The 23,525-nt window shown below is 38.5% G+C and overlaps 1 protein-coding gene across 2 annotated transcripts in view; it reads right to left on the reverse strand.

Annotated features, from left to right (window-relative positions):
* Positions 1 to 246: 246 nt before the first annotated feature.
* tmem65 (transmembrane protein 65) overlaps positions 247 to 23,525 on the reverse strand; it is a 47,624-nt gene continuing 24,345 nt past the window's right edge. Inside the window, exons 2-8 of one of the 2 annotated variants that reach the window (XR_005280314.1) lie at positions 16,411 to 16,455; positions 14,605 to 14,672; positions 14,426 to 14,480; positions 7,557 to 7,599; positions 6,888 to 6,993; positions 628 to 1,945; positions 247 to 597 (exon numbers count right to left, since the gene is read on the reverse strand). Coding sequence is in view for 1 of the 2 variants with exons in the window: in XM_038279785.1 (XP_038135713.1) it covers positions 1,808 to 1,945; positions 6,888 to 6,993; positions 7,557 to 7,599; positions 14,426 to 14,480; positions 14,605 to 14,672; positions 16,411 to 16,455 (455 nt within the window). In the remaining variant the exon portion in view is untranslated. Of the gene's footprint in view, positions 1,946 to 6,887; positions 6,994 to 7,556; positions 7,600 to 14,425; positions 14,481 to 14,604; positions 14,673 to 16,410; positions 16,456 to 23,525 lie in introns of both variants that reach the window. The other variant, XM_038279785.1, reaches the window with a different exon arrangement.

Raw genomic sequence — 23,525 nt, forward strand, 5'->3', positions numbered from 1 at the left:
CAGTCAGAACCTTCTGACAATTAGTCCCGCTTGCTGGTTAAATAGGGCGACCGGCTGTTGATCCTCATGTGGGGAATAATTGTAAAGAGGAAGACATGGTCCCAGGTGAGTGCTTCCCCTTTTAATAGCTACTCAGGCGGCTTTCATGGGAGGCCGCTGTCCTTTTTTAGCCTTAAACATTTGATTATTTAAAAAGTCTAAGCTAGGTGAAATATACTGAATAAAGAAAAGCAAAAGTCACAGAGAAAATGAATATTCTCTGCCTTCTAATCAGTTTAAAATCAGTCCACTGAATAGATCTACCTGGAAACATTGAAAAGTAAAGTGATTCTGGGAACTAGAAAGGAAAACTATAAATAAAATGTCTAAGTGCTGCTAAGGCATCGAAGTAAAAGTCATTCGAAGCCAGTAAATCCCCAGCCCTCTGCATATGCAGCCGTCTTTATTCGGTGAGCAGATGAGTTTTGTTTGCAATAGCTGGACTGATTTAGCAGGAAAACGCGAGAAAAAGCCAAAAACTACAACTAAAGTAGTGCTACTCATCTATCCTGTTGGTTAGACTGCTTTAAAGTAGTTAACAAGCTTCAAGTAGCATCCCTGGTGAGCAGACTGGTAAGAACAGCAGACAGTCTAACTGTAAATGTAAACTATTCCACACAACAATCGTTTCAACTCAACTAAAGGTTTGTTCTTCGTTTTACTGATGTGTCAAACACAAAATAATGATTAAATTCATAATTATAAACAGAATCATAATAACCATATAAGAAGAGTCGTTCTCTTCGGTTCTTACCCAAAGGGGATTGAATCTATACCTTTTATGTTAAGTCTAACCTTGATGCTGTGGTATTTTTACTTAAGGTTAAAATAGCATAAGAAGCTCTACCAGGCCAGTCCCTAATCTATACCACTGTTCAAATCGAAGGAACAGCAAAGATTACTGTCAAACTTCCCGTTTATTTTCCACCTTCACTGGTCATGATTGCAGAATATTGTGTTGTTTTAGAGCAGGACTCATCAGAGTCCCCCAGATATAAAAGGCTAACCACCCCAGACAACTTCTGATCTAAAACATGAATCAGAAACAAAGCAGGAATCGGTAACTAAACTGCTTGTCAACAGTCCAACAATAGAAAAAATGTAGTTTGTTGTTAATTCCCAGCAAAGAAAACCAGAACACCCCCTGAATCGAAAAACATAACGCTTGACCCTCATCTGTCATTACTGCAGAGTTACCCTTTATCTAATCGATTTTAAAGCTAATTATCTTATAAATTTAGAACACATGATTGTTTTAGGACAGTTTGGTAGCTGCTAAGCTAACATTTAGCTCATATATGTGGATACTGTAAAATCCCCATGTTAAACAAACATACTATAGCATATTATGTTGATCAAACTAGTAGAAATAAATCTTCTTCAAATGTTAACTAGTTTCTTTAAAAGTATGTTTGAAAGCAGCAGCCTTTTCAGAGTTTAGGGACTAAAAATGAGTTTTAGTGTTTCTTTGAATGCCAGCAATCAGTCTTCTAGGAGCTGACAGTAGAATCAATGAGGAACCGGACCTCATGATGGAGACTTATTATTACTGAATATAAATAAATGTGATACCTGCACAACTGACAAACCGAATCAATAGATGCCAAATATCAAAAGAAGAATTATTTAGTAACGCTGCTTTGTTTGAATTCAGCAGGAGGGGAGAAGCCGCCTGAGTAGCACAGCAGGGAATCCTCCTGAAGAAATACTCTTTAGTGATGTTGACATGAAACCGAATCCGGTTTGCTGTGGTGGATGGAGCCGATTGTTAGGAGGAGTGTGATGCTGCTTCGCTGCTGGGATGTGCTTTTGCCCCTTTCTGCTTGTCATCTTCGTCGTCGTCGCTCAGGAAAAGCAGCGGAAACATTCCCAGAATGCAGCCGATGGTGATGCCGATGGCTTTGCCCTGCAGGAAGCAGAGGAGCCACACAGTTCTTTATAAACATTCTACTAAAACATAGCAACCTGAATATAATAGCTGGAAGTTTATCTTAAAAACATGCTTCATGGGGACATTCCTACTGTTAAAATGTAGTTATATTGCAGTGCAACTCAGGTGTGTTATTCATAGTTTTAGCGCAGCAACTGCTGGTTGCTGCTGATCTTTCTGAAGTTAATTTCTTTGGATACACTAAACAGGATGCTATACTGCTTTTTCTGCTCCCATAAAAATCCAGATTTTCTGGTTGTTGTAGCTTCTTTCTCTCTCTTACTTTTTAGGTAAACCTCTCAAAAGTGGCTTCCCTTAGTTTATTTTTTTCCAGCAATATTTAACACAGATAGTCGCTTTAATTGCTGCAGTCAATAAAGAATACTCTAAGGTCTATATTTCATAACTTCATGCTAGCATAACTAGAAACTTGATGCTAATACTTTTCATAGAGAACCAGACACATTTTCTCACTTTTTAGATACGCTAAGGACCTATAACTGTCAGACTGATGTAGTTTGGCTCCACCAGATATAAAAAGGCAGATTTAGTGCAGACTCACAAAGCATTTTCCCAATTAAAAATACTTTGAAGGCCCTAAATCATGAATTTTAAAGCCTTTTTAAAATAAACTATGGGTATTTTTATAATGAAAAATTGCCTTTGGAACTACAGAGTATTCATTAGTTATGAAATGTCAGAAGAAAGACACTTTAATCACTGCTACCTCGTCCCATGTGGGGGTTTCATCACATCACACTACTTCTGTTTTAAGCCTCTTCTTTAAACAGTTTCACAATTCAGACGTTCAATAATATATAAAAATACTGTGCAGATTAGCTGCTAAAAGAGCCACGCTCTTCATCACATCACAGCTCCGTGATCAAAGAAAGTGGTCGTGTCGTTTACTGGGCTGGGGAGGAGAGGTGAAGGAGGGGGCGGGTTAAAACTGTAGACCTGCGTTGGTCTCTTGTTTGCTACAACAGGGAGGGGCTGCTCAGAACTCATGAGGATTATTCAGACATAAATGGATAAAGCAAATAGCACTCTGGGCAAGATTGTAATGAAGGAATGGTTTCATACAACTGTTAAAAGTTAAAGTAGAGGATTTTGTTTCGTACGGGCCTTTGCATAATAAAACATTCCTGAAAATATTCTTGGTGGATGAGAAGCTTGAAAAAGGGAACAGTCCCATTTTTAGAGCAGAAGTATGTGTTAAAATACATCCTGGCACAGAATAAAATGTAAAAAAAGATTTATTATAGCGTAAAATAGCGGAAGACTGCGCTTAGCCAAAACGTGGCCCTTATTTATTTAAAACTAAAACTCGAAGCTTAGAAATTCAGCGGAAGAAAGGTGGCCATGAAAAGAGTTAACCTCGCTAATATAAAACATAATTTCATTATTTTTATAAAAGTGAAACTTTTAGCTGCCACCATTGACTCTTAGAGATGAGAAGCAGTTTTTCTTTATTTAATATTTGACATAAGCAAGCCGAAACATTAAAAACACAGACGGTCTTCTGCATTCTTTTGCACATGTTTTGGTCTGTTGTCATGGAGATTGAAGATGTGCACCCAAATACGACGAAAAGAGGAACAGCAGCGGAAATCTTCTAGTATAGCTCATAGTGGGGCAAAAACATTCAGTCAGCCACTGGTTATGCAATCATAGGTTCATTTTAACTATGAGAAAATTTGAGAGATAAAATGCAAGCTTTTATATTGCAAGAATTCAATTGTTAATTATAGAGAACCATTTGCTCTTCTGTCCTCTGCTGGTTACTGGTAATAATGGCACCTTTTTCAACTTGGTATCTGAATAAAAGACACCTGTCCACAGCCTCACACACCAAACTAAACTCCACCATTCAAGACCAAAGAGCTGTTGAAGGACACCAGGGAAAAAAACTGCAGACCTGCAGAAGGCTGGTAAGACTGACTCTTCAATGGCAGGCAGGTTGGTGTTAATAAATAAACTGTGGGAGCAGTTGGAGGAAAATGGAAGACAAGACCACTTTTAGCCTCCCTCCATCTGTGGGGCAAAAATAATCAATGAGCAGATAGCATAGATATACACGGAGAGACCTGCAGAGATGGAACCAAATAACAGTACCACTATTCTAAGAGGGACTGGGTTCCCTCTGCTTAGGCCAGTACATGTCCAGACTGTCTGAAGTCTGCTAGAGAGCAGATGGATGATCCAGAGGAGGACTGGGAGAATATCATGTCAGATGAAACTGAAATAAAACTTTTTGGCACAAACTCAACTCAATAGTTTGGAGGAAACAAAGAGCTGAGCTGCATCCAAAGAACACCATAAATACTCTAAAGCACACGGATGGAGACATCATGCGATTGACTGATCTGATCTGTGTTAAGGTAAGAATGACTGAGGCCCTTTTATCGTGAGATTTTAAGCCAAAACCTCCTTCCATCAGTGAGAGCATGAAGATAGAACATCGTTGGGTCTTCCAGCAAGACGATGATCCCAAAAACACAATTCTGGAGTGGCCATGCCAATCACCTAACCTGACAACAGCCAGATGCATGTCGCGCTCCGCCCAGCTCCACTCACATACATCTGGGAACCCGCCATAAGAATTGCCTTTACTGAAGGCTGGGCCTTATCAAAACTCCTTGCATATGATTGGATAAGCCACTTGTCTGTCATCTTTATTGACGTGCTATTTCAACCACTCACACCGAAGCTAACCCGTGACGCTGTGAGAGGAGGAGCCATTTGGTAGATCAAGCTCTTGCCAAATCCGGTCGGGAGAAGGGGGAAAACATCGTTTCCACCAACAAAAGCCTTCAAAGCCGTTCTCCGATGTTCTTTTAATGAAACAATATCAGATAGATTGGAAAACACAGAAGAAATAGCAGCATCAATGCTAACGCTTGCTTCCTCAATGCGAGCCGCCATTGTTGTTGGAATCTCACGGTCGCTTCTCCACTCCAGGACACACCCGCCCTGCGTCCTGATTGGGCAGACCATAAATTCGGTTGGAGAAATCACTTTCAATGAGCGGGTTCCCAGATGTATGTGAGTGGAGCTGGGCGGAGCGAGACATGCATCTGGCTGTTGTCAGGTTACCAATCACCAGAGGGAGTTTAAATAAGTTTAAAGTTCACATTGACGAGCGACTGCCCGAAAACATCACTAATCTAGAGAAGCTCTGATACAGGAGTGGACTAAACTACCAGCTAGGGGTGGGTATTGGCAAATAAGTCACGAGTTGATTTGAATCACGATTCACATGCCATGATGCGATTCTATCACGATGCATCACAATACTTGAAATATTGCGATGCATTGCGATTTTTCAATGAACACTGTAAGAAAAAGATACAGCCCTTACCAGTGGCTGACTGGCTGGGCATGATCTGGATCGTGTCTTCAATTGATACATAACTGAAAGCAACTGAATTCATACATAGCTGTATTTACTGAAAAGACTTTTGGAGGTGTTGCCATGAAAACAAATACTGGACACAAATATTACTATTACTGGCGTGGACACACTGACAGAAAGATCTTAGGATTCATCAAACTTAAAATAACAAAATAAAGATAAACAGTGCCGTTTACATGGCCTCAGTGGTCCTTTAAACCAATGAAACGAAAACATTCAAATGTATGGCATTTCCCCTTTTGCAAATTACGTGCGTCATATCAATTTCGTTTTTACCTTCTTTGTTTTTAAAGCCAAAATGCAGCCAAGCATCTGACTTGAAATGTGATGGAACCGCGGGGCGAATTTTCATAGTGTCCTCCATGTTTTATTTCATATGACTCGTCGCAGTATCCCACGGCCGGAAATGCTTGTGACACAAAGCAGCGGGCGTCAACACATCCGCAGCGACATCTGCTGGACTGGAAGTTGTATTCCACTTGGTTTGGCTGATGTGCGCCAACCATTCATGTATTTTATTTGTTCATTTTTTTTTTATTATCGATTCTTGCCTTCAAGAATCGATGCAGTAGATCACAAAAATTAGAATCTCGATGCATCGTCATGACGATTATTTTGCACACCCTTACTACCAGCTACAGTGTCTGTAAACCAGGTCAAGTATTACAGGTTATGGGACCAAGCATTAAAATTAACATTTGTTTCCCACCATTATTTACAAAGTAATTATTCTATAAAGACTCAGTTGAGACTTACTATACTTTTACTTTTGTCTTTTATATTTGAAGTGAACCCATGATGAAAATGACAGACCTCTCATCTTGGAACTTGTGCAAAAAGTGGCTGATTGAATACCTTTTGTCACACCGTAAGCGATAAAGACAGGTAATAAAGAAGGAGCGGATAAACATGATGTTACCTCTTCATCAATGTGTCACCTTAAACTCCACCTTCTGCAGATTTTTTTAAATGTGTTTAAGATTTTCTTCACCATCCCTATGTGTTTTTGCATTTTTCCTATGAATTAGAAAGCGAACTTATGAGTGACCCATAGTGGCTCCGACCCAGGGCAAATACAGCACTTTTATAAACAAATTGAAAGCATGAAGGCTTTTAAACCTGACAAAATTAGACACCCATCTGATTTATTTAGATAAATTGGAGCCTTTAAATACTTTAGGAAGGTGCCGGTCTGTCAGGTCTCTAAACTCCAATGTTTCTACAGCTTTTTCTTTACTTTGTCGTCAATTTTTTTCTCTCCTAACTTTTTTTTTTTTTTGCAAAGTTGGGTTGAATACTTAGCTTTTTCAAAAGTGAAAATTAATACTTTGATTATAATCCACAACATTACACCTGTTTAATGCAAAATGTTTAAGGTTTATTGGACCTATACTTCATTCAGCTTTTTAGTTGCTGTGAGGTTGATGCAAACCATACTCATCAGGTTTTTCCACAATCCTCTCTGCTGAGAGATAGAAAAAAAACAACCTTTGGTCATCTCACCATATGAGAGCTGAGCCTGGTCTGCCACATGTCCACCTGTTTGGCCGTCAGATCAGGAACCTGCATCCCCAGCCTGGAAGCCAAAGCCTCCACGTAACCTGCAAGACTGCAAAGACATGTCAGCCATGAGAGCCAGCGACTACCTTCAACTACATCCCATTTCTGGTGGCCAAAAAATATAAATCTGAATTACTGACCATGTGTAAGCATTTAAAAGCTTAGGGACAAAATGATGACAGATGTGAACATCAAGTATTACATCTGCTTTACCAATTATGTCAAAAAATGAAGACAACTGTGACTCTAAACACTAATCTTAAAAGATGTAATGATTTTGTTAACCTTAGCATCTCTAAACATGGTGTAGCTTTACAAAGAAGTTTTAAATATAAAGGGAATATCTATTTCTTTAAGGAGAAGAAAAGCAAAATAAACACTCAACATCCCAATAAACAGTTCTGCTTTAGTGAAAACATAGAATCCTATTAAGTCTAGAGCAACCACACGATTTAATTTAAAAGAGCTATTAGCATTCCACAGAGAAAAAAACAAATATAGCTTATTCATTTTTATTATTGCACTGCTCCGATCTGAATTAAATTCATCAGATTTAAAGCATCTACCTCTAAATGAAAGAGAGTCCTTAGAGGAGGTTAGAGAGCTGCTTACCCAAGACCTGCCAGATCTGACACCAGGTTCCCCAAGGCTGCAGCTGCGAAAACACAGAGAAAAAGGCTTTGATTACTGCTGAGAGAGAAAAGAAAACTCTGGAGAAAAGGCGGGATTCTGAAGTTTCTGCATCAAATGAGTAACTGATTGATGACATTCTTTGAGGCAGCTTTATCTGAGAACCTTACAAGCAAACTCAGTTCAGATTTAGCTCTGAAGTGATTTCCACATCAGGTGTTAAATAGGTTAAAAAAAATAACTTAAACTTAAAAAGTTTTAAAGGTTTCTACATTGTGGTATCTAAGGTTTTTCTGACACAGAAGCAGTTAAAAAAATTATGTTTTCATTGATCAGGGTTCACTGCAGAAACCAAAGACTACAGAGGAAATTAGCTTTCTGGTAAATGGACTTTATCCAGGCTGCTAAACAGCACTATGGTTGGAAGGTTCCTAAATTTGGTTAAAATTTGATCAAACGATTTCTTCTTTTTTGCCTATTTTTTCATTATCAAACCGATTTCAGCCACTGATGGAATTGACACACAGGGAGAGACAGACGACAGATAGCAGTCATCCCCACCACCCTGAACCCCAACATACAGGACTCTATTATGACGCAGCAGTTACAAATCCCAATCCTACGTCGCTTGTCTCCAAGAATACTATTAGTTTATAAAATAGGAAACTTTATGACATATTTAAAAAGTCTGTCCGAGACATAAAAGGCAGCAAGGATGAAGAGTTTGAAGATTTTATTGGAATTGACCAAAATCATACATAGGAAAGTCGGATCCAGCTGAAAAGATGTTTTCCTAAAAGTTAAAAGTTGTTCCACACACTGGAGGCCACGTTACCCCCTATCCAAGAGCAATTCTAGCCAAACAAAATTTCACACTCTTATACATGCAGGGACGCACATCAGGCTTGCAATGCAAGGTTTAAAATAAAATGATGGATCTCTTTCGCTATCATACAAACAGAAACCGCTCAGTGAGGATTTCAGTGACTAATGATAAGTTAGAGGAGAGTTTGCTACTCACTGCAATGTGCAAACACTTTCAACATGTCGGAAGACATCATTTAAACTGTGTTACAACTTTCCAAGTTACAGTAATGTGATTTTTTTCCCTATGCTCCTCTTGTCGGGAGCAAACTCCAAGAAGACTAAAAAGTTGCCGGAAGCCTGAGTTTGTTTTGGAAATATTTTAATTATGAAAAAATAAGACGCTGTTTCAACAAAAAAGAAAAGAAAATATCTATCTTGTCTTTATATATTTACTTAGAATGAAAATATACAGTCATGCACTAAATTTTCCCCAGTAAAAGTTAAAAACTGGTTTGTTAGGAACTGCCTTCGACTGTTGAAGTTAAGCTATTAACTGATTATTCTGCTTTTATTTTCCTTCTACTTTATAGTTTATTTCATGTGAAGCATTGTTTTTGTATTGAATTGTGTTTTATAAATAAACGTGCTGTCTAAAAACCACCTCTTGCTGCCTTTTCTTTCTCGAACCACTTTAAAAATGTCCAATTCCCTCGAATTCCATAACTAATATTTCTTGAAGACAAGCGACATGAGTCCAGTAAGCTGGGCTTCAGGGCGGCAGTGGTTATGGCCCTCTGTAGCTGTCGATTTCGCTCCCATAAGCCTGGGAACATTTAAGAAGCTCCTGAGATCAGCTGGAGGAAATGAGTCTCATCGGCCCTGATTCACCTGAAAGCCTCCCTTGGATCAGCATCTGAGAGAAAACATGGATGAGCGGGAGATTAAAATCTTACTGGCAAAATATTTCTGATCCTGGGTCTTCACTCTTATTAAGTCTGCTGCATCAGACCATAAAGTGAATATATCCTCACTTCTCTGTACCACCTCGGTATATCCCAAATAAAAAGCAAAACTATAAATCATGGCGGTAAAATGTAGGATTAGAGCCCTTTAGGGTGAGAAAAGGTGTAAAAGTTTTATAAATCAGGGACGCTTTTGGACAATCACCAAACAAACGAATCAATTTCTTTCCTTTCTGCCAATGAGGTCAGCATGGTCAGCTTTCAAACACTTTCCCCTCTGATGGACAACAGCAGCTATGAATAATTCACACTGCGGCTTCTGTTCCCACAACAGAACGATGACAATATGCCTGATTACAATCAAAACAGAGTACATTTTCTTTGTTTTTTATACACATTTCTGCTGACATAAAAGTCAACAGTTGGAGGTGGTGATATTCCTGAAGGATTTAATTGTCCAGATGGAAGGTTTTAGTGTGAACTTCCTCCAAACAAAGAAACTTCCTGACAGTGATGAAGTGAGACGCCACTCCTGTCTCACCTCATTTCACTGGCATTACGGACACAGCAGAGAGAGGGTGAAGAAGCCGGAGTCACTGACACGGTGAAACCGGGAAATGCGTCTTTGATATAAAATAAGAAAATAAATTGGATCGCTCAACCGACTGGACGATGAAGAAACAAATAGAAAAGCAGATCCTGCATGGATGGAGGCAAAAAGATGAGCAATTGATCTGTCTTCAGGCTCTGATTTTCACTTTGCAGAGGTATTGAGAGCCAAGTAACCATGGAAACGGGATAATCTAGCAGTGAAGAGAGGGAGAAGGCAAGCTCCAGCGCCTTTATGGTTTTCACAGCGCAATAAAATCCCAAACTAAGACCCAGAATAGGTACTGTGATGACAGTCCTCTGTGTAGCAATAAAATGGAACAACATCAGGGGAAAAAGGACATTTCAAGACAAATTTATGCGACTGCTATGATCTAAAAATTCTCTGAAAACAGGGACGGAAAAAGGAGGATCTGGATTTCTAACCCTCTCTAACCTTCTGCTCTCTCTGCTTTTCCTCAGAGTAGCTTTGCCTCGTCAGTTCCTGTTTGGCTGTGACGTCATCCTGGAAAAAAAACATCAGTGCTGCTTCTATCAACACCCTTGTTAATAGATGTTGGAGATCGGCCTGTTTTCCAGTGTGGTCCTGTTTCTCTGACCGTGACTGAGTGGATGTGCTCTCTTCGTCCTCTGGCATGGGAGCTGCCTTGGAGCTCGTCTGCCTGGCTGTGTGTTTCCTGGACGGGGCCGCCTTTTACAGCTGCGTTTTGTATCTCAGCTTCTGTCTCCTTGAACCCCAGTCGGCCTCGGCAGATGGCCGCTCACACTGAGCCTGGTTCTGCTGGAGGTTTCTTCCTGTTAAAAGGGAGTTTTTCCTCTCCACTGTCGCTACAAGCATGCTTAGTGTGGGGGATTGTATTTGAGTCAATGAGTCAATGCAATCAACTGGTTTTCCTTAGATAGAAAACTTTGTATCAATTTGACTGTATGATCTGGTTGAACTGTAAAGTGCCTTGAGATGACATGTGTTGTGAATTTGGCGCTATATAAATAAACTGAATTGAATTGAATTGAATTGGATTTGCACATGAAATTTACTTGTGAAACTCCAGGATAGATAAAAGCAGCGACTGCAGGGTTTTTAGGTCATTTAATATCTGATATTGTTGTCCCTTCATCAGTGTGGGGGGAGGCCATCCGACTGCATGCAGGAAAGTTCAGCCGAGAATAAACTAGAATTGGAAAATTGCCATTAAAAGGCTGCAACATGAATAAAATCGGACCTAAAGGCAAATATAGTTGGAACGTTGATCAACTTTTTTTGTATTTTCCAGTTTCTAAGAGCCTCTTCTTTTGTATTGACAGCAGATTTGCTGGTTTCCAGCTGTTTCTAAGTGGGGCCCTCTGGTTGGATTTGGAAAATTTGAATTTGGAGATAAGACAGTCGGCAGGATGGGAAGCTTTTCATAAACTCTTCATTTGTTAAATAACATTATGCAAGCTAAAACACAACAAAACTCTTTAACCAATCAGCAGCTTCATACACTAAAATAAAAGCGATTTCTTGAGAAGGATTATATCCTTTATTACTGTTAAAACTGTGTAACAGAAAAAATTTAATATCTATTAAATTGCCTTGAAACTGTTCATAACCAAGCTCATAAATTAGCATTTTAATGTTTATGTCTCATAAAATCCATCCAAACCAAAGGAGAACAATCTACCATCAATAATTATCAACTTTGTTTAAATTTACTGATGTGTTACATCAATCTATTGGTCATACACTATATTGCCAAAAGTATTTGCTCACCTGCCTTGACTCACATATGAGCTTAAGTGACATCCCGTTCCTAATCCATAGGGTTCAATATGACGTCGGTCCACCCTTTGCAGCTAGAACAGCTTCAACTCTTCTGGGAAGGCTGTCCACAAGGTTTAGGAGTGTGTTTATGGGAATTTTTGACCATTCTTCCAGAAGCGCATTTGTGAGGTCGCACACTGATGTTGGACGAGAAGGCCTGGCTCTCAGTCTCCGCTCTAATTCATCCCAAAGGTGTTCTATCGGGTTGAGGTCAGGACTCTGTGCAGGCCAGTCAAGTTCATCCACACCAGACTCTGTCATCCATGTCTTTATGGACCTTGCTTTGTGCACTGGTGCACAGTCATGTTGGAAGAGGAAGGGGCCAGCTCCAAACTGTTCCCACAAAGTTGGGAGCATGGAATTGTCCAAAATGTCTTGGTATGCTGAAGCATTCAGAGTTCCTTTCACTGGAACTAAGGGGCCAAGCCCAGCTCCTGAAAAACAACCCCACACCATAATCCCCCCTCCACCAAACTTTACACTTGGCACAATGCAGTCAGACAAGTACCGTTCTCCTGGCAACCGCCAAACCCAGACCCGTCCATCAGATTGCCAGATGGAGAAGCGCGATTCGTCACTCCAGAGAACGCGTCTCCACTGCTCTAGAGTCCAGTGGCGGCGTGCTTTACACCACCGCATCCGACGCTTTGCATTGCACTTGGTGATGTATGGCTTGGATGCAGCTGCTCGCCCATGGAAACCCATTCCATGAAGCTCTCTGCGCACTGTTCTTGAGCTACATGAAGTTTGGAGGTCTGTAGTGATTGACTCTGCAGAAAGTTGGCGACCTCTTCGCACTATGCGCGTCAGCATCCGCTGACCCCGCTCCGTCAGTTTACGTGGCCTACCACTTCGTGGCTGAGTTGCTGTCGTTCCCAAACACTTCCATTTTCTTATAATACAGCTGACAGTTGACTGTGGAATATTTAGGAGCGAGGAAATTTCACGACTGGATTTGTTGCACAGGTGGCATCCTATCACAGTTCCACGCTGGAATTCACTGAGCTCCTGAGAGCGACCCATTCTTTCACAAATGTTTGTAAAAACAGTCTGCATGCCTAGGTGCTTGAATTTATACACCTGTGGCCATGGAAGTGATTGGAACACCTGATTCCAATAATTTGGATGGGTGAGCAAATACTTTTGGCAATATAGTGTATGATGAACCAAGCTCTGGGAATGTCAACTGTAGAAACTGTTAAAATTTATTTTGCAATTAAAGTTGAAAAACATATTAATCATGAGCACAACGTAAGGTTCTTTTCCCCCATTTTCAAATATATTATCTTTATTTACTCTTACAGGGTGATAAACAGTGTTTCCAAATGTTAGGTTTATTCAGTGATGATTATAAAATTAATGTGTGCTTATAAAACATTTGTGCAAGGGGATGCTGAACTCCTGTGTCATGATTCAGTCAGGAGACCATCCTGCCTTGTTATTCTGATGGAGCATTCTGTCTTCATGAACTGATCAATTGTTCTGTCAGAACAATACTCTGTTTGTAACCATGCGTCATGTTCTGTTAATAAACACTCTGCAGAGTAGGTCCAGTGGAAGACGGTGTGTTTGAGTCTGGGGTTCAACTGTCTCTCCTTCCTGCAGGAATCGTATCCATAATTGTGTATTTCAGTTCCTCTTTTGCAAAAACCTTCATTTTATGAACCCGACACCAAACCAAATAATAATCAAGCTAAATCATTTCAGTTTAAAGTTTAAATAAAGCTGTATAATATCAAATAAATAATTCAGAATAAAATATCTACTCCTTGACTATTTTCCAGTTTTATGAGTAAGTACACGAAACACAAACATAATAAAACTGCAAAATGCACCAACAAAAAGCAAATAATACATAAACTTCACCTGGATTTATGTGTATCATCTAAAATAATCTGCATTCCACCTAAAATTGTTCTTTTTTTTTATGTGAAGTGCAGTCCATTTATAGTAAATAGAAATATTCCCCACCAGAGTCAGACAGGTGAATGTTGAAAAAACTCTAAATCATATAACAATGTGTTTTTTTGCACCATGTTTTTTCACCCACAGTGTTTACATTAGATCACTGCGACAATTTGAGAGCTGTAAAAAACACAATTTCGTTTTGTATACAAGATGACAATAAATGTTGTCTAAAACAAATGAAGTTCATCCTGTTTTATGGACGTGAACAGCTATCTTAGGGCCAGAGGTCATGATCCGTTACAGCAGAAGGAACGTGAGATTTTGCCATGACACCCTACCAACCCCTCCTCCTTCTGACTGAGGCTCCTTAAACTGAACTTAAACATTTAGGATTTACTTTGATTTATAGTAATATCAGCAATATCTATGGATTTAATATTGATTTATCTTGTTGTTTATTTCCAGGTAGGGAACTCTGCTACTAACAATTCAAAAGCTACAGAACTACAGAGAATCAACTCTAAAATCATGATGATATCAGAAAGTTTAAACTCCTTTAACCGGTGGGACATGAAAGAAAAAAATCAAGTTATCTGGTGTCAAAAAGATGAAGACAATGTTTGCAAAGCTAAATGACTTTTATAATCATCTATTCTCAACTGTCTCTAATGATTAATTATGGAAAGACAACAGGTCCCAGCCGACAAGATAAGAAGTCATTTTAAATAGTAATGGGATTTCGCTATTTGATCTGTTCTTACCAGCCATGGTGGAGATCCCCAGAGTGACTCCGATGGAGAGTTCAATCTGTGTTCCCTGTAGAACGAAAAGGAATCAGGTCAAATATTCTTCCTGACTCGCTGTTATCTTGAGTAAACATGATAAAACATACATGGGAGACGTTTTTACTCCTGAAGGCATCTGATTTAACTTTACTTACTGCTGCAATCATGATGGCATTATCCAGGAAACCAAATCCAATAAAGGGGACGGCGTTGTGGAATAAAACTGAAGCAAAAATAAATGGGGAGAAAGAACAAACAATATTTATAATTACAACATAAGAAATGTGATTTTAAGTCCAAAAACCCTAATTACAACCCTCTCTTAAAAAAAAAAAAAAAAAAAAAAAGATGTTTGGCAGTCAGGTTTTTGAACTAATATTTCCAAATCATGCTTCCTTTGGTCCTCAGGTTCAGGTCTGTTCCTGAAAAATTGGACAAGCAGTGAAAGGAAGTCGGCTGCTGTAAAAAACTCCGACTATTGCATGGAAATGGGAGCATGTGAGTCAATTAGTCTGCTAAGACGTCAGAATTTGTCAAATGTTATAAAACTCTAAAGGCCTAAAAAAAAGTTTGGAACCTAAAATCAAATCAAGGCTAAAGAAATTCAATTTAATTCTAAATTGAAGAAATTTACATCATGGAAATTTACATGGAACTGAGACATTCACAACCTGTGGAACTGAAACAGTACAAAAAAACATCAAACTTTTTTATTTAAAGACAAAACGGATCATTTATTGCCTGGTGTACGGACTAATAAAAGCCTGACCCAGATCAAGAAATTAGAGATTTAAAAAAATGTAAATATTTAAGAGTTATTTCTTAACAATCTGATATCTGGAAAAATCAAATCTGGTCCAGTAAAAGTAATTAAGAACCAGGTGCTTAGCTAGCAATGCATACAGGCGTACATTGTATGCCCTTTACTAAAAATAATAGTAACGGAGGTATGGGACCATGTGAGTCAATTAACCTGTTAAGTGGTCAGAATTTTCCAAATGTTATAAAACTCTAAAGGCCTAAAAAAAAAGTCTGGAACCTAAAATCTAATCTTTGGAAAATAAAGGCTAAAGAAATTCAATTTAATTCTCAATTGAAAAAAATGTACATCATCTTTTTCCCCCTTATCAACAGACATTTATATCAGAGATGCTGTAAAGAATAGAAATAGATCAGCATTAAAACCTTCAGATATATAAGCTAAGTACATATAGGTAACATCTGTGAAAACAGTCCAGCTTTATGTGGACAGTTTATCATATTATCTGCTTGATCTGAATCCAGCAGGTTCTGCTACTACAAGCAACATTCAGCACTTCGACACCAATGCAAACATCCTTTCTCCATTAGTTATATGAATGTTATTACTTTTTTTTCCCGGAGTCAGTCTCTTTCACACTAGTAATGTATACACCAATAAAAATAAATCTGCCTCTTTATTTTTTCCTTATTATGTCTTTATTTTATTTTCCGCTGCTGTAAATAGGTTTTTACTGTGTAATTTAGTGAACACATTTCAGTACTCTCACTTGTTCTTTGGTAGTATTCTCATAATAGTTTGCTTTAAGATGATACTAATAGATTCGTCTGATTTCTTTGAATGCACATTCACTCATATAATTAAGTGCAGTGAAATAAATCGTACATGAATGTAAATATAAAATCTTTTAAATCAAGGTCATTTTATTCTTATTCAGAGGTAAAAAAAATATATATTAATGGTAAGATATCTATAATTACATGTTATTCAGCTTCCCTTTGCTGGATGAGCACAGTAAACCGTTATTGGTTTATGAAACTAACAGGCAATAAAAAATTCATTCATGCTGAACTGTGGAGATCAAAGAAACACCAGTGAATGAATGTCAATCTGGACTGTTTTTGTTAGATACCAACACTTAACTGCCTCAGTGTGTGTGTGTGTGTGTGTGTGTGTGTGTGCAGCACATTTTATCTCTCACCATATCTGATCTGGGCTCCAGTCGGCGCTGATGGCTCCAGAGTCTCTGAGGAGAAGAAAGGGAAACATCAAAACATCAGAAGTTCTCTTATTAACCACCGGGGTCGGAGTTTGCAGCAACACAGACAGTTTGCACATCACGGTCCACTTTTGTTTGGCATTTTCCATCCTCTGACGATGCTTCGCTCGGACTTCTGGCAAAACGTCTCAGCAGAACTCGCTGCTTCTGTGTCTATTAGAGTCACTATAAAGCTGAGAAAGGAGCTTTTAGGAGGTTTGGCTTCGGATCAGGAGTTAGCTAAATTTGATCTAAAAATAACACATGGTCTCCATGGTGATGTGGCTTAAAAAATTAAAACGAAACCCTAATAATACTAATTATTTTTTCCTTTAAACACAAATAAAGCATTTGGTGACATTAAAACAGAGAACAAAGAGATGGTTCAAAGGTTCATGGAGCAGAAAAAAGATAGTATGGATAAGAGATAACATGATTACATCTTTCGCTAATGGGTTTGTTACTTTTGAGTAAAGCATTTAGAGATAAGCATGAAATAAATCAAGATATTGTTCATATATTTTTATCCATCTTCCATATAGTCTGAAAACTATTTCTGACAAAAACAGACCCTCTTCGTCCAGGTGGAACCAGCAAGTAGCAGATGCTACAGTTGGAAAAATTTAATTTTTGTTGCTTAACATGCCACATCAACCAATCAGAGGAGCTGATCTGGGAGCTGGCAGGGAGAGAGAGAGACAGCACTGCTCATGTATAGGAAGATAACCACTCCACTGAAACTGCTTATTAATGCATAAATTTACTTAAAATGTCAAAACCTGCTGGCAAGATATGCTCACTTTTATTATTCTGGTGCCTGTAGTTTGTACCACATACCTGAAAAATGCTAACATCACAAACGGCAGCGGAAAAACCCGAAGAGGCGACCCGGCATGAGGCAGCAGCTGCTGGGGATTCCCATTGACAGCAGTATGTGGGGGTCTGAGTGGCTCTGACAGCAAAATAATATTTCAGGGTAGGATTGTAATCTTGATGAACTGACTGCACAGATGATGTTCTGAGGTGGACTTTCTCGCAAAAAAAAAAAAAAATATTTAAATTTTTTTACCAGCCTATCACAGCCAATATAGCATAGCCGCTCCCTGCAACTGAACACAGGAGCAGAACAAGCATCAGATGCATCTGGACACACTTTACTGGACGTGCTTCATGAGCGTCAAAGATGCTCTTGATGCACATCTGACCTTAAACAGGAACACCGTTTTTTTTTACACTGGCCCCTTGATTTTACGTTATTACGTAATGTTCTACTCACCCATGTAAGTTTTGTGTTACTTGGTGCTGTTCCGAAGATATTTGGTTTTGTTATATCCAAGTAACGTCTTCCTATGTGCAACGACTTGAAGGCACAAACTTAACTGTTCATAATTTATCATTTATGGTACACCAGCATTCAGAACATGTAGGCGAATCACTGTCCCCCAGACATCCACAGTAATATTTTTTATATTTATATAAAAACAAAGCGGAGTGTGTATGACTTCATCCGCGCGCCGGAGCTGGAGTTGTGACGTGCAGCACAGGCCACAAGCGGCTACGCTCTACCCCTTATACTCATTCGGCTAGCTAATCTGAGTCATTCAATTCCATTTCGAGAGCGAGATCATCTGTGGTAGTAGCACTAGACATCTTCCGGGCATGTGAGGAAAACTAGCAGCAGTTCAGGGGACAGGACGAATGAACGGTAGCCGGCTTGATGATGTAATAACGTAAAATCAAGGGGCCGATGTAAAAAAAGAGTTCCCCTTTAATGTGTACAACCATCAAAAATGAAGCATGCTAAAATCGTGATGTGAATGTAGCATTAGGCTTTCTGATTGTTTGAATTAACCTACGAAACATAATATTGTACCTAAAAATGATCTAATTTCTTCCTTATGAAATTTCCACCTCTAGTCAAGCACACATACTTCCCCTAATCAGGACAAACATAGTGTTGTAACAAAGACAAAAAAATAGCTGCCTTCCATGGCAGCATTTTAAAGAATCTCAATTTCAAAATTTAAGGAAGAGATACACCAAGGTCTACACCTGATTAAATGTCCCTAGCCAAAAGCCTGCAGAGAACAAACTTAAAAGGTGTGTTTGCAGCTTTCTCGAACCACTGCTGTTGTCCTGATGAATGAAGCATATATCTTGCCATGTGAGTGAAGGCTTTAGCCTTGAGATAAAATATTGGTTAAAAAAAGGCAAAAATGCAGATATGGTTTAGTGATTTGGTTAATAAGTCCTGTAAAGATGAGTGACTGAAGAAGATGAAAATCCTGCAGATAATGATACAGAGAATTTACCTGTCAGCTGAGGAAGCAGAGGGTTGCAATCATTACCCCTTCAGCCCATACACAGCTGCTCATGTCAACTCTGAGCCGCCTTCTCATTTCATTCATGGAAAAAAAGACCGTTTCAGGACGATGCTAATAAATCCTGGCAGGAAAAGGATCCGCTTTATAACGTTACCAGATGGATGGCTGTGCAAATCTGACTGGAGATAGAGGAGGACGGAGTCTCTGAGGCAAAGATCCAAAGCTGAACAATGAGAATTTTCAGTTAGACTGACTTGATCCAGAGTTTCTCATTTGTTTTTGCTCAGAACCCTTCAGCAGTGAAAGCTCCAGAGGAAGGGATGGTCGATTCCAGCAAAACATGTCTAGATAAATGATATTTTGATTTCATGTACCACTAAATCTAAATATCTTGAGCGTTTTTATCCCTCAAAAAGCACAAACACTAAATCCAAGGTGAAGAAACTTTATGAGACAGCAATGTTGAGACGAATTTAAAATTGGATTTGTCCCCCAATGCAGGACAACAGGGCCACAAAGCAACCAGCTACGTATCCTGAAGAAGGAGGTGGCCTTCTTCATACTGGTTCCGCACTGCAAGTCGCTCCATGAAACCATGTCCACCAATTTGACCCCTGGCTGAGTTTTGTTGTGATAAACGTCATCTAATCCTACTGCTTCAACCTATTTTTAGATCTCTGATCAACACCGATAAGAACGCTATCAGCCGACTGCGATCTATTGCCTATTGATTGGTGCATGTCCAACTTTTTCTTTGCAATTCTTTTTCAATAAAAAGGATGTATGCTAAACTCTGCACAAATATCTTGAAAAACAGCAACAACCCTGTAATATTGTTAGGATTATATCACAAGCAGTTACTGCAGTGATATAATCCTACTGTTCAACGTCTCAAAATTGAGTATCACATTACTCAATCATCTCCAGGCTTTACATTTCACATTTCATTGCTTTCTACCTCTACCAACTCAGCATCCTCTAAGAACTAGTCTGTCAGTTTGCCATAAGAATCCGATGCCCCTCTATATAGTCAGCTCGGACCTTTTTGTTGCTAGGCAACAAATTTCCCTCCTATAACTGACCATCACCGTTTAGGAACAAGGAGGTAATGTGGAAGTGAAAATAAATATAGCTTCTCTAACATCAGCAGGAAAAACGCCTAGTTGCTCAAAGACAAACATTTAACAAGAAAGTGTAAAAGAAAAAGAAAAAAAAAGAGGTTTCACGTCAACAACGTTGCTTATATTTCCTCTATATATAACAATCTATATGGGTTTCTTAAAATAATTTCAACTCTACTGATTTCAGAAACTTTTAACATGTAAATATTAAATTTTTTTAGAAAAGAACTTTCAGAAATAGAGAGCTATATCAATACAAAACACAGATTAATGTTTATTTCATCTAAACATAAAAAACATGATTGCTGATCTGCTGCCTCCCAGTGAGACAACAGATAATGTGCCTACGGAATACCTATTACATGTGATTACATATATCAACTAACCTGCATACCGTAAATGGGCATTTTACAAAGAGAAAACCGTAAGCTCCTAATAAAAATAATAAAATACCTGGAAAAAATAAAATGCCTGATGTAAAAGCTCTGAATGATCCCTCAAAAGATGGAAAATAAATCTACTTTTTTCTATGTAAACACTTGGCAGTTTATACCAGAGAGAAGGCCTTAAATCTTACAACTGGACAATAAACCGATAAATTAATCCAGACTACTGGTCCATGAAAGCATAAAAACATTGTTTTCTGCAGGCGTAGGCGGATCACAGACCTGTTCCAGCTGTGAAGTTCAACCTAAACCCTGAGTAAATATGCTGAAGTTCATTTATTTAAAACTACAGCACATTATCAGACTAATTGACAGAATTACTTTATTTCAAATATGCTAATTTCTCCTAAACAGCACTAATAGCTCCAACAATATTGCTGAATCATGTTTGGCCTCATTTCTCACAATCAAATATTAGATATTAATTTAAGTAATGAAAAAAATACACAACAGAAAAAAAACAGAAAATACACAACCAGACAACATTTATTAATTTCAGTAAAGATCGGGTAAATCTGCAATGATTCCATCAATTTGACAACTATGTTCCTCAATTTGATATTTTTATGCTTTTATTTAAACAAAACATTAATATAAGGCACTGAGAAGGCAGTGCCATTTTTTATTTAGTTGTTAAACAACATATTTCATCTCAAAGTACTGAACTATAAATCAGGCACCAAGCCCAAACTCACCATCTGTTTTCCTTTTGTAATCACACTTCCCTAAACTCTTTCCCTATGTAGAAAAATAAAATATTATTTTCTCTTCTCATGGATCCCTCCAGCTGGCGAAGCCGTTCTGTTTACTGTCCACATTTAAATAAAGCTCATCTGAAGTAGATGTGCAGCAAAATTACCAGTAAACCACATTGATGCACTGATTAATGTACATTACACTAATTGTTCACTTCTAAATGTTTCAATAGTGGAATAATTATACAGGAAGACATTTAAGATTTGCATTAAGAGGCAACAGTTGATTTTAAATGATCAATCCTGTTTAATGTGTGTTGTTCTGTTACAATACCAGGAAGGAATAAAGTCCTTAAAGGAATAGTACACCCAAAACATGATTAGCCTTCATTTTCTACTCACCCCCATGCTGAACAACACTCTGGAGTACTTTTTTGATATCTCAAATGCATCTGGAGATCTGGGAGGCTTCTTGCTGTCTGCTGACATTCAAATAATGGAGGTCTACAGTGCCCGAGACATAAAGGTCCATAAAAGTCCACAAAAACGTGTCAATATTCCTCCATACTGCTCGTCCAATGTATTCCAAGTGTCCTGAGTGGGTACCATCCAGAATTTACTCGAAACGAAGTCATTTAGAATGTTTTTAGAGCATAAACAGTAGTGCATAGTATTTCCTGAAAGCGCGCGCCAGCGCGTTCACGACGCTACGGAAGCCGGCAGACCAAACCAGATGAAAGTGCGCATTCAGCGTCTGCTCTGCTGATAATGCAAGCGTAGAAGAAGAAATGTGCTGTTTACCTGTGCAAAGAAAGAAACAACGAAAGAAAAATGTCTGAGGACTTCAGTGTTGAGGAAGAGCATGAGTTCTTTGCCGAGCTGAATGCGCTGGTTTGGTCTGCCGCGGATTCCGTAGACTCGTGAACGCGCTTTTAGAAAATACTATACACTACTGTTTATGCTCTAAAAACATTCTAAATGACTTTGTTTCGAGTAAATTCTGGATGCTACCCACTCAGGACACTTGGAATACATTGGACGAGCAGCATGGAGGAATATTGACACGTTTTTGTGGACTTTTATGGACCTTTCTGTCTCGAGCACAATAGACCTCCATTATTTGAATGTCAGCAGACAGTAAGAAGCCTCCCAGATCTCCAGATGCATTTGAGATATCAAAAAAGTACTCCAGAGTGTTGTTCAGCATGGGGGTGAGTAGAAAATGAAGGCTAATCATGTTTTGGGTGTACTATTCCTTTAAGAAACAAACATTAAAGAAAGTCTGAGCTTATTTTAGAGCTCCTAAAGCTTCCTTTTAATTGAAACAAAAGATAACTTCTGCTACCAAAGGAGCTTATCTTGCATAGTTTGTAAAACTGTGTGTTAACTATGCATTAATCTGCATTTATACAAATAAACTTCCAACAGCTGAAGATGCCTGCAGATCGGCTGTATACATCAGGCCACCTAGTGGGAATAAGCCATTTTCTGCCTTTCCGATTCTGACTTACTAATGAGTGCAGTGTAAATACAAACACTGTGACTCCTGGGAAGTACGTCCAGAAATAGGTCTGACTGAGAAAATAAATATCAAAGCCCTTCATACTGCAGCAGCAGATGAGGAGTCTAATAGGCACTAACATGCAGAGGAGATGCACCCTGTTAATGTAGAGTGTCGTAAAGCTTAAACTGACAGCTGTGTGTGTTGAATGCTGTTCATAAGTCATTGGGAAATTAAATCAAACATACCCTGACTGTGTGTATATGTTTAGACGGCTGCAGATGCTGCCTCGTCTGTCTGTTTTCCTGCTGATCAACAACAGTGAAATAGCAGGAGGTTTGATAAACAGACGTCTACAATCAGGCTCTTCCTGTGAATAAATCTCAATATTTGAATACATTATTACCATATTTATTATTGTGAGCCAAAGCCTAAAGAAATGCATGCATTTAGCCATTATTATCACCCTGCGCTGCACTAGGAAATGATATGAATGCCAAAAATATCATTTCATTACCAGTAAAAGGTTAAACAGCGAGGGTAAAAATTGAACCACTGAAGCCATTTAGCACTAATTAAAGTTACTCAATTGTGGAATAAAAACAATCATTTGTGCATTTTTTTTGTTTTGTTTTTAAAAATGGAGCCCCAGCAAAATAACAACATGTTTGTGAAAAACAATTTGTTTCACTTATTGAAATTATTCACATCTCTTATGAATATTCAATGCAAGGAGTTCAAGAAAAATTATAAATACATATAACTTTAGGAACAAACCGGTAAAATAGCATAGATTGAACTATAATTTAATGTTTTAAAATATATATAAATAAAAAGTGAAACCTTTAAGAGGAAAAAGCAAATCTGAGGAAATAAGAAAACCGTCTTTTGTTTGTCTTTTGCTGTTTGGTGATTAAAAAAAAAAAACTAATGAGAAATATCTCAAAGAAAGAAAGTATGACGTCGTCCAT

The sequence above is a fragment of the Cyprinodon tularosa genome, unplaced genomic scaffold (genome assembly GCF_016077235.1).
Source record: "Cyprinodon tularosa strain WSP-4 unplaced genomic scaffold, ASM1607723v1 ctg153, whole genome shotgun sequence".
NCBI lineage: Eukaryota > Metazoa > Chordata > Actinopteri > Cyprinodontiformes > Cyprinodontidae > Cyprinodon > Cyprinodon tularosa.